Consider the following 12,349-nt stretch of genomic DNA (forward strand, 5'->3'; position numbering starts at 1 on the left):
ATTAACGGGACGGAGGTGGAACGTGTTTCTAGCTTCAGGATCCTGGGTGTTAACATCTTCGATGACCTCTCTTGGACCCACAATACCTCTACTCTGATCAAGAAGGCTCATCAGCGTCTCTTTTTTGTGAGGAGACTGAAGAAGGTCCATCTGTCTCCTCAGATCCTGGTGAACTTCTACCGCTGCACCATCGAGAGCATCCTTACCAACTGCATCACAGTATGGTATGGCAACTGAATTCTCCGATAGCATTGCAGAGGGTGGTGAAAATTGCCCAACGCATCACCGGTTCTTCCCCTCCATTGAGTCTGTCCAAAGCAAGCGCTGTTGCGGAGGGCGCTCAGCATCGCCAAGGACTGCTCTCACCCCAACAATGGACTGTTTACCCTCCTACCATCCGGGAGGCGCTACAGGTCTCTCCGTTGCCGAACCAGCAGGTCGAGGAACAGATTCTTTCCGGCGGCTGTCACTCTACTCAACAACGTACCTCGGTGACTGCCAATCACCACCGCCCCCCCCCCGGACACTTATTATTATTTATTCAAATCGTTGCTATGTCGCTCTTCCAGGGAGATGCTAAATGCATTTTGTTGTCTCTGTACTGTACAATTAAAATTGAATCTGAATCTGAATCTGAAGAAGCCAATCGATCTACAAACTGCACGTCTTTGGAGTGTGGGAGGAAACCAGAGTACCCGGAGAAAACCTACGCAGGTCACGGGGAGAACGTACAAACTCTGAGACGTGTGTGGCGACCATTTGCATACCTTGGGTTTGCAAGTAACGAATTTCACAGTGGCTTGTCACGTGAGAATAAAGTATTTCATTCCATTCTCTGGTCATGTTAGCCCACTGGGAGTTCATGTCTGCCTTTGAGAGCTATCTGTGCCCTATTGTGTATGACTGTCCTGTCCACTACAATATGATGGTGCGTGTGCGTGAAGATAGATATCTGCGCTTGCGCTCACGATGGAGTGGAAGAATTTATAGTCACATGTGACAAGGCACAGTGAGATTCTTTGCTTGCAGACCAAAAGTTTCAAAGTAGGCCGGCACCCCTTGGTTCCCCCCCCACCCTCCCCTCCCTCACGACGGTCCCCCCGTGCCAGGTCCTCCATTGTTCTTCCCCTTCCCCCCCCCTCATGGCAGTTCCCTTGAGGCTCCACCATTGCCAAGGCCCCATCGCCGCTGAGGCTCCACCACTGCCAAGGCCCCATCACCGCTGAGGCTTCACCACTGCCAAGGCCCCATCGCCGCTGAGGCTCCACCACTGCCAAGGCCCCATCGCTGTGAGGCTCCACCACTGCCAAGGCCTCATCACTGTGAGGCTCCACCACTGCCAAGGCCCCATCACTGTGAGGCTCCACCACTGCCAAGGCCCCCATCACTGTGAGGCTCCACCACTGCCAAGGCCCCATCACTGTGAGGCTCCACCACTGCCAAGGCCCCATCACTGTGAGGCTCCACCACTGCCAAGGCCCCATCACTGTGAGGCTCCACCACTGCCAAGGCCCCATCGCTGTGAGGCTCCACCACTGCCAAGGCCCCATCATCACTGTGAGGCTCCACCACTGCCAAGGCCCCATCACTGTCCCACCACTGCCACCACTGCCAAGGCCCCATCACCGCTGAGGCTTCACCACTGCCATCCAGGCTCCATTTGGCCCAGGCAGGCTTCGCCGATCGGCTTTCCTACAGCCTCCAGGGAGGCTTGTGGGGACGTGGGGCCTACAAGGCAGGCTGCGGTCCGCGACGTGGTTGTTCGGTGGGTTAGTGGAGCCCGCTCGGCTCCCCGGGATATTATGTGGAGGGCTTGGTGCGGGTGCTCAACCCCTGAGGGTAATCCACAACCTGTCGACAATTGCAGTGGTGAGTGAATTGAGAGGTCAGCTGCCCCGGAAGACATGCCAGCATCGTGTCAATTAGCACTATTTACATGCTAGCCACAGAAGCAGATCCACAAACACACATTACAATTACTCCACGCTCTTAAATCTCTACTACAGCAACATTTCTTACCATAACTATGATATTCCCTTGCTCTGTAAACGTACTGTAAAACACTGCATGGCTCGATTGTAACAGGGCTGCCAACTCTCACGCTTTGAGCGTGAGACTCACGCCCTCAAGCAAACTCTCACGCCCTCGCGCTGATCAGAAATTTCTCACGCTCAGTGGTTAGAAATGTTGTGATCAACGAAAATGTCAAAACTGGGATAAACTGCATGGTCCGCGGGTGTTGGAGAGCCGGGGCTGCGGGAGGGATGGGAGCAGAACCAGCGGCGGGAACAGATGCGGGGAGCCGGGACTGGCGAGTGTTTGCGGCGCTGGCGAGTCGCTCGCTGCAGCTCTGGCCATGGAGCAGTGCAAGTCCCGGTCCGTCGGAGGCCTTGCGCCGCTGCCGCGAGAGTCTCTGTGCCGAAGGGACAGACTCGCAAAGGGAGGTGGAGAGAGAGAGAGGGGGAAGGAGACAGGGAGACGGGGGGGGGGGGGGGGGGGGAGAGGGAGAGAGGGGAGAGGGGGGAGGGGGGGAGGGGGGGGGGGGGGGAGGAGAGAGGGGTGGTAAAAGAGAGAGGGGTGAAAGAGGGAGAGAGAGGGGGGGAAAGAGAGAGAGAGATGGGGGGGGGGGCAAAGAGAAAGAGGAGATAGAGACAAAGAGAGAGGGGAGAGCGAGCCAGGGGGAGAGGGGGAGGGAGAAGATAGGGGAGAGAGAGGGGGGGAAGAGAGAGAGGGGAGGAGAGAGAGACAGAGAGAGAGGGGAGAGTGTGTAGAGAGGGGGAGATAGAGGAAGGGAGAAAGAGAGGGGGGAAAGAGAGAGAGATGAGGAGGAGGAAGAAAAGAGAGGGAGGGAGAGAGTTAGGGGAAAGAGTTAGGGGAAAGACGGGGAGAGAGAGTTAGGGGAAAGAGAGGGGACAGAGAGTTAGGGCAAGGGAGAGAGGAGGGGGGGGGGGAGAGAGAGGAGAGGGGACGAGAGAGGGGGAGAGTGAGGTGGGAGAGAGAGAGGGGAAGAGAGGAGAGAGAGGGGGGGGAGAGAGAGAGTTAGGGGAAAGAGAAGGGGGAGAGAGAGAGAGGGGGGGAGAGAGGGAGAGAGTGAGATGGAAGAGGGAGAGAGAGGGGGAGAGAGAGGGAGGGAAGGGGAGAGAGAAAGAGGGGGAGGGAGAGAGAGAGAGAGAGGGGGAGGGGAGAGAGAGGGGAGAGAACGGAAGAGGGGCAGAGAGAGAGGGATGAGTGAGGTGGGAGGGAGAGAAAGAGGTGGAGAGAGATGGGAGAGAGAGGAGAGAGAGGGGGAGAGAGAGGGAGGGATAGAGAGGCAGGGCTGCCAACTCCCATGCATTGAGCGTGAGAATCACGCATTTCACCAAATTCTCACGCTGATCACAAATTTCTCTCGCTCTGTTGTGAGAAATTCTGTGATCAACGAAAATTTCAAAACTCATATCAACTGCATGGGCCGCGGGTGTTAGAAGCAGAAGCAGTGGCGGGGACAGATGCGGACGGGGAGCGGGGCTGGCGAGTGTTTGCCGGGCTGGCGAGTCGCTCACTGCAGCTCCGACCATGGAGCAGCCTCAGTGCAAGAGTCCCGGGCCGTCGGAGGCGTCGAAGCGTTGCGCCGCTGCCGTCTCTGTGCCGAATTCACCCAGGTGACCGGCATGGACCAGGCTGCGGCTCGGTGCATCCTGGAGGAAACCAGTGGCTGCTGGAAGTAAGTACCAAGCACTGGGTAGATACGGTGGAAGATAGTGGACTTCAAATGGGGGTGGTTGGTGAAAGCATCCTGCTTGCCTGCTAGATTTTCACTTACTGTAACTGCAGGAAAAATGTTCCCGATGTTGGGGGCGTTCAGAACCATGGGTCACAGTTTAAGAATAAAGGGGGGGGCAGTTAGGACTGAGATGAGAAACCACGTGTGGACCCTTTGTGTGAATAAAGTTACCCCTTAAAAAGTTACCTCTTAAAAATACTTCATTCAAAAAACATTGAAATCATACTTCTACAGTGCACTAAAACATGATTTTACTTCAGAGTCACGTGAGTGATTCCGTGAAGAAGCCCGTCCCAGGACGCGTTGCGGCATTACGTTTCAGCAGGCCAAGCGGCAGCGCGGGAGACAGGGCTCCCGCAGAAACGAGAAAAGCTAAAGTTTAGGTAAGTACTTACCTTTACTTTACAGCCTTTGCGTCTGCTTGTTCCCTGCAGGGCATGCAAGCGGCCCCTTGGACTCCGGGAGGAGTTTTTCCGTTGTCGGGAGGGGAGGAAGACGCAACTAGGACTCACCGGCGGACCATGGTGCGGGTGCCGGTAACTGTCCACAGGGGCGACATCGGCGCGGGGCTAGCACTGCGCTGGGGGTTCCCCTCAGTCCTCCCTCGCCCTCAAGGACTGTCCAGGTGAGGCAGGCAGGCGGGCGGGAGGAGGCTTCCGACTTTTGCGGAGCCGTTAAGGGGACCCACGGAGCAGTGCTGGCGTGGAGTGCGCTGCAGCCCGAGTGCAGCAGCCCGAGGAGAGAGAGAGAGGGGGAGGGAGGACCGCTAATCAGCGCCCCGCTCCCGACTCTGTACCAAGCCCGTCAGCATCAGCTGCGGGCTGGGAGGGAAATGCTGCACCTGCCCGACGAAACGACGTCTTTGGGCAGCAACAGGCGGTAGGACCGCTTAGAGGGCGGTCCACAAACCCGACACCGGGACCTAGCCAGCCCGCTAGCGCCTGAGCAACGGGCTGGATGTGTGTAAAACCCGGCGGTGGAGCCAACATCGGACTGGGAAGTCTCTCCACCCAGGAGGAGGAGAGACTGCCGCCTGAACTACAGGAGCAGCTCTTGGGCATTCCAAAGGTAAGTTTGCAGTTGTGTTTTTATTACATAGTTCAGGAACACAACGCAAAACTCGCAAAGAGGTACTGCCCCGCTCCAACTATACCAGCGGGGCAGCAACCGGCGGCAGCGTCGCTCGCAGAGCGTTTTCGCTATCCCTGAGACCGAGCCAAGCCAGTCTCGCCAGAGCCTACACGGCGGACTGGGAAAGGGGCTAGGAAGCCAAACGGCCGGTCGTCTCCGACTCGTCGGAGGGGGGAAATGTCCACCCCAAAGCGGGGGAGAGACAGCCGCCTAAGCTGCATCCAGCAGCTATTGGAGGGGATGGTCTACCGAGAGCAGCAGCGCTCTCGGACAGACAGGACAGGCGCCCCCTCCATGGTGCTGAGTCCGGCACCTCCCTTTGCGACCTCGGACCAGGAATGGGAGGTTAGCATTGGTGACCAGGGGCAGGCTGGTCTGAGTATGGGGCAGGCGGAAGGATCCGAAAGAGAGCAGGGTGTGCAGGAAGAGCTGCTGGGGGTCGTAAGCCGATTCGTCGCTACCCCACGGGTTGGAGCACCACTGGAGCCTAAGATGGCTGCCAGCATAAACCATCTCTCCAACAAACCACTGCAGGAGAAGGTGCTCGCCCAAGTGCTTGAGGAGCACACAGCCCCGGATAATTGTGAGGCCCTCAAGGTCAAGAGCCTCAATCCTCAAATATGGGGCAACGTGGGGGGACCGATTCGGACTCAGGAGGTCAAACTCCAGCGCATACTTCGCCTCCTGACGGCGGCTATAACAGCCTATGCGCGGGGTGTCGAGACCGTGGATATGACATCTCACCAACAGGATGTCTTGGCGCTCATGTGCACGACACAATATGAGCTGAATAACCTGAGAAGAGACAATATCAGGCCGGCCCTCAATCCTAAATTTGCAGGATTGTGCAAAGCTCCGTCAGTAGAGACCGACTCATTTTTATTTGGGAAGGACTTGAACAAACAGCTCAAAGAGATGGAGGAGGCGTCCAAGACCTTTAGCCTCATGAGGGCACCACCGGCAGTGAACATACCAAAGCTCTTCATTCCACCCAGGCGGCAGCACACCACTGTATCTACCAGTCGGCGGCCCGAACATCCGACTGGTCAAAGCTGTGGGCCGCACTATCCCCAGAGACCTTTTTTAGGTCAGGGCCTGCAGCGGACCCCCTGGAAAATGCGCCTCCCCCCAACATCGCCAGCACGTCGACAGGGAAGAACACTCAAAAAGAAAAAATCACAACCCCGCCAATAACCATGGAGGTAGGTGGGTCTGGTTCCTACCAGCATATAGAGCGCTTTCTTGGACTATCTTGGCTTTCATATTAATTCAGTCCACGTAACTATAATGTTGCCAAGAGACAACATAGTTGAATTGGCACAAACAAGGGACAAATTAATGGTCAAACTACCAACTACTCGACAAATAACAGAGTAATTGGGGGAAAATGATACCATTTTCTGTCTACATGATTCAGATGTTAGTATCAAGAACAACATATAGGTTGTCATTGAGCATCTCATGAAGTTACCGACTGAAATAATATCAGAAAGACAGTGGTGGGGTTACCACTTACACTGGGCATTAAGTATCTAAAAATGCTCGGGTGAAATTCATGAGTTTAAGCACTTGCATGTATGGGTATAAATAGACTACACTATGGAGGTGGCCTATATTAACCATATGACAGCATAAAGTCGGTATCATATGACAAGTTGGTCAAAACAATTTGGCAATGGTATATCCATAGAGGTATTGGACTATCAACAACTTACCTGCCTGGTAAGCAAAATACAGTGACAGACACCAGGTCACAAAAAATTAAGGACAACATCAAGTAGATGTTTTCATATAAAGTTTAACAAAACTATCAAGCTATACGATGCATTTCATTGTCTCTGTACTGTACACTGACAATGACAATTAAAATGGAATGTGAATCTGATATCGATTATTTGCATCAATGCTATATCACCAGGGGTTCGGGGATGTCCTATGTATGTCGCGGGGGGAAACCAGACCCTGGGGCAGTGGAATCCTCATATATATTAAAAAAAATTCTCTGGGACAGATAGTTCCAGCAGAAAGCTTGTCAGCTATATATATTAACTTTTCTGACCTATAGGTCATGTTGTCATTCAACAATATATTTATAATATTGATAGATAAATGCGTTCATGTTGCATTGGTGAAATTAATTCTATGTATTTTTTCCCTTCTGCCTCACCAATCGAGAACAACGCACAGTACAAAAGGATTCTGTTTCAGAACTTACGCTATGACATGGTTGTTGAAACTTGGATGGTATTTCCCAGTACCCAGGATTATTAACAATCGGAGCCGGGCACAAATCAACTGTGCCATGAGAAAATAAGCTCCTGAGCTGCAGATTCTGCGCATGCCTCTGGGACTGGGATTGTTATACTGAACAATCAACACCATGTCAGCATCCTTTTGAACATTCACTGGACTACAACACTTGTCCAGCATCAACAGAAGTGCTGCAAGGATACAGGGAAAACCTACTCATCCGATACAGGTACTACAAACTGGAATTCCTGGAGAACCGTCATCACGATGAAGGATTCGGCTACAGTACCATCAACACAGCTAGAATTGCCCTGACTGTTCTTTTCAAAACAGCTACAGGACAACAGGTATGGGTTACTGGCTGGGGGTAAATTTGAAGGGTATTAAACTCTAAAACCCTAGACCAAGTACACCCATATGTTGGGATGTCACAATGGTTAACCATACTTCAGGGGATACTCACCAGCCAGAGCCCTAAACCTGAACCTTCTATGCACTAAAAACATATGTTGAAGGCACACGGAGCAGCACAGAGGGTCCAGTCACTACTCCTATTTCAACTGGACACCATGCTCACAGCTTCAGACCAGATCTCTATCATTTGTCCAGGGAATGGTCAAACCAGACCAGGAATACCTTATCCAGTCATAAAAGCCGGGCTTACCCGCCAGAAAACACGGTAATGTACCAAGACCCTTTTTTACCTTACATAGACACAACCTAATTATGCGAGGGAGATGAAAAGCCTTGTGGGTTGGTCACAAAAAACCTTGTGGTCGGGTAACAAGCCTTTTTTGAAATGGCTCAAGCAGGTTAAAGCTCCTGGGATAAAACTAACATGTCAAAGTTGTCATCCCACAGGAGAAGCTTCCACGTCAACGGCAAAAGAATGGACGTACCTATAAACCACATCCTGGCTCCAGCAGAATAGTGGGGGTAAAACGTTCAGAGAAATAATTTATTATAAACTGTTGACAAAACCTGTTTTTTCATTTGCAGGAAAGATTCCAATCTGCAAATATTCAAATTAGCCAAAGGGAGCATTTAAATTTCTTCAGTGTCTATTGTAAAATACCATTGGGTTTTCTATAACAGAATCATTGGTTGGTTACGATACACACTTCCTCCCTCAAAGACTTCGGCAGTGAGTGTAGTATAACTGTTACACGGTTTGCAATCACAGAGCTTTGAAATCTTCACGGAATCACTCACGTGACTCCGAAGTAAAATAGTAAGATTAAACGAGAACTTACCAGTTTGAAGTTTGATCTGTATTTTATGAGGAGTTACGATGAGGGTTTACGTGCCCTCCGCTCCCACCCTCATTACATGGATCAAACTGATAATTGATGTCTCTTTGTTCTTTACTATGTTACTTCAAATACTTGTGTCTGTCTGTGATTCCACACCGCTGCTTTGAAGTATGCCGCAACGCGTCCTGGGACGGGCTTCTTCACGTAAACCCTCATCGTAACTCCTCATAATAAAATACAGATCAAACTTCAAACTGGTAAGTTCTCGTTTAATCTTACTATTTTAATACATCAAATTTCAAAAAGTTCCTACCCTGGGAGGGGGGACACCCTTCTTCCACACCCTCTCCACTCCCTCACCAGGTACTTCCACACCCTCTCCCTCTCCACTGCTCCACTCCCTCACCAGGTACCCCCAAGGCCAGTGATCAATGATCGCACAGCCTCCCCCCTTTCAAAAACGCTCCAATGCAATTTAAAGCATATATATTGCATTCAAGTGTAAGTTAAAAGACTTGCTACAGTATGCACCATATTGCACAATTTCAAGCTGAAACATGCAAATGTTCTGTACCAATGGGAGGGGGAACACCCCCCCCCCCCTTATAGAATTCACACGTGACAATAAACTAAACTCAACGTAACTGACCAATTTCAGTAGTTACATGGGACTATTTTTGCTTTTCATGTGCAATAACCCTTCCACAGCACACACCTCAGGCAAGGTGAGTGCTCAGAAATTGTACATGTTTGGCAGTTAATTGTCTTACAACTTCTAACGATGGTGAAACCTTTGATACTTCTGCAGGTGGAGCAGCGCTTGACCTGAAAGACAGTCCAGCGAAGCCTTTCCGCTGGATCCTTGACATGACCTGGTTGAACCTGGTAGAGCTGAGCAAACTCTCGCAGTTTGGAGAGATACTGACCCAGGTATTGCAACTATTTTCTGGGATTACATGGCTCAACAAATAAGTAGTTAACTGCAAACAAGTGCGGGCAATCCCCACGTTATGCCCTTTCAGACTAAATAAATTCACCCTTATAGAATTCACGTTACTAACCAAAAATCCAAGATGCAGGATAAAATCCACTATGGAAGTTATGTAGGGGGAAGAATCAATAAATAAACACAAAGCATTTCTTGAAGCATGGGCAATAACAATGTTTTAGAGCAGTATATTTATTAAGCTGGCTAGCAGCTTTTTTCCAATTAGTATTTTCCATCTTAAGAAGTCTGAAGAAGGGTCTCGACCCCAAAACGTCACCCATTCCTTCTATCCGCAGATGCTGCCTGTCCTGCTGAGTTACTCCAGCCTTCTGTGTCTATACTAGATTAACTCAGTGGGTTGAGTAGCATCTGGTGTACGGGTGAGGGGTGGAGGGGGGGAAGCAATTGTCAGCATTCAGGTCAAAACCCTGCATCAGGACCACTGAAGCTGTATGACTTGCTACACAGCATCTGCTGCTGCATATGTCTGCAAATGCAGCCACTGGCTGCTTAAGGCAATTTCCAAAGCAACCTCTTGAGTGCCCCTAACCATGAACAGCAGTCTGCACTATCACTATTGTTGAGAGAAGTCCCGCTATATTTAAATGGAGAGCTGCCACCATGAAAATGTCAGAGGAATGGAGAAGAGAAACTTGACAGAGAGTGGAGAGCAACTTCAAGTGATGCTATAGCAATGTCATAAAAACAAATTCTGAAGCCTGGAGTTTGGAGATTAGACAGGAGATTGCAGGCAGCTGCAGGTCAAATAAGGTTGTAACAGCAGGAGATTTTAACTTTCCCAATATTGACAGGAAATTATGATATTTCATATATATATGTGCAATCGATTCTTTCATATAGATAGTGCAAAAGGTTTAGATAAGGTGAAATTAGATAAATGTGTTCAGGAGGGTTTTCTCCGGCAACATGGACCTTTTGGGGCAATCAATGGAAGTGTCTAGGAGCAGTCAGTGTTACTGTCGAGGAGGTGTTGAAGGTCCTGGCGCATATGAAGGTCGACAAATCTCCCGGGCTTGATCAGATATATCTGAGGATATTGTGGGAAGCTAGAAGCTGAGATTCACGAGTCATCCTTAAATACAGGAGAGGTGCTGGAAGACTGGGGGGTGGCAAATGTTGTGCCTCTATTCAAGAAGGGCTGCATGGAAAATGTTGGCAACTATAGGCTGGTGAGCTCAACATCTGTAGTTGGTAAGTTACCACAGAGTATTCTCAGGGATAGGATGGAATGGACTAGGCAGAGTGAGATTCTTTGCTGCAAACCCACTGTATACAAATAGCAGCCACCTACAGCGTTGACAAAGTTACAATGCACACTGACTCTTCCTTTTGTTGCCCCCCCCCACCACCCTATTATAACTATATTATCAGGCCTATAAAATTAATAATACACTTTTCGCGACCACCCTCCAGCGGTTCCCCCTCGCTAGGTCTTCCATTGTTCTCCCCACCCCTACAGAGGTTCCCCCACGCTCTCATTGACCGCCGATGCCTCACCGCTGTCGACGCCGCACTTCACGCCTCCGTGGTGTCGACCCGAGCCCCAGCCGTGGGCTCCATCAGCCACTCCGCCGACCCGGATTCCGACCCGCGAGGCTCGGCTCCTCCGTCCGACCTGCCAGGCTCCGGCCAGCTCCCAACCCTGGCTGCTGCACACCTCGATAAAGGCCTCCAGCCGTGTTCCCAGTCCACAGCTGTGGCCCGTCACGAAACCCAGGATATGTACGCATTTAGATGGACAAGGGCGGATTAGGGACAGTCAGCATGATTTTGTACATGTGAGGTCATGTCTCACGAATCTGATTGAGTTTTTTGATGATGTGACCAATCTGGATTTCAGCAAAGCTTTCGACAAGGTTCTGCATGATAGGCTGCTCTGGACGGTTAGATTGCAAGGGATCCAAGGAGAGATAGCTGAATGGATAGAAAATTGGCTCCATGGAAGGAAGCAGAGGGTGATGGTGGAAGGTTGCTTCTCGGACTGGAGGCCTGGTGACTAGTGGTGTGCCTCAGGGTTCGGTGCTGGCCCCGTTACTGTTTGTCATCTACATCACTGATTTGGATGGGAATGTACATGGTATGATTAACAAGTTTGCAAATGACACTAAAATGGGTAGTTTTGTAGGCAGTAAAGATAGTTGTCAAAAACTGTAGTAGGATGATGATCGGTTGGGCAGGTGGGCTGAGGAATGTTGATAGAATTTGACATGGAGAAATGTGTCAGTTGTACATTTTCAAGAGTAACATGGGCAGGACCTACACAATGAATAGTAGGGCTTCGTGGGGTGTTGCAGAGCAGAGGAAGCGAGGAACGCAGGTACATAGTTCGTTGAAACGGTAACACGGGTATATAGGCCGGGTCAAAAAAGCTTTTGGTACATTGGCCATTAGAGTATTGAGTATAGAAGTTGGGAGTCACGTTGCAGTTATACAAGACGTAGGTGAGACGGCATTTCGAGTATTGTGTTCAGTTCTAGGCACCATGTTATAGGAAAGATGTTGTCATGCTGCAAAGGGTGCAGAGAAGATTCATGATGACGTTGCCAGGATGTGATGGTGTGAACAATAAAGGACATCGGGAGCACCAAGCCGCAGGGGCTTTGCCTGCCCTGACGCGGGAGCTTCGATCGCCCCAACGCGGAGGCTTCAACCGCCGGCTGTGGGAGCTTCGATCGCCCCGACGGATGGCTCGACTGCCCCGGCCGTAGGAGAATAAAGAGGAAGAAGTTTGGAATTTTTTTGCCTTCCATCACAGTGGGGAATGTGGGGAATCTGCTGTGGTGGATGTTTATGTTCACTTTTATGTACTTGTGTGTCTTGTTGATTTTTTTTTCATGTGGCTGTATGGTAGTCACATATCACTGTACCTTAATTGGTACATGTGACAATAAAAGACCTTTGAAACCTTTGGAGCAGGTCTTGGGGAGTTGGTTAGAACCCTGA

General features: G+C 50.6%; 1 protein-coding gene across 1 annotated transcript in view; it reads left to right on the top strand.

Moving 5' to 3' along the window:
• The window catches only part of LOC129697689 (dynein axonemal heavy chain 8-like), a 474,747-nt gene that overhangs the window by 403,285 nt on the left and 59,113 nt on the right, over positions 1 to 12,349 (top strand). The window contains exon 81 of the mRNA XM_055636398.1: positions 9,206 to 9,327. Coding sequence (XP_055492373.1) covers positions 9,206 to 9,327 — 122 coding nt within the window. The remainder of the gene's footprint in view (positions 1 to 9,205; positions 9,328 to 12,349) is intronic.

Source organism: Leucoraja erinacea, chromosome 5 (assembly GCF_028641065.1).
Source record: "Leucoraja erinacea ecotype New England chromosome 5, Leri_hhj_1, whole genome shotgun sequence".
NCBI classification, from domain to species: Eukaryota; Metazoa; Chordata; class Chondrichthyes; order Rajiformes; family Rajidae; genus Leucoraja; species Leucoraja erinaceus.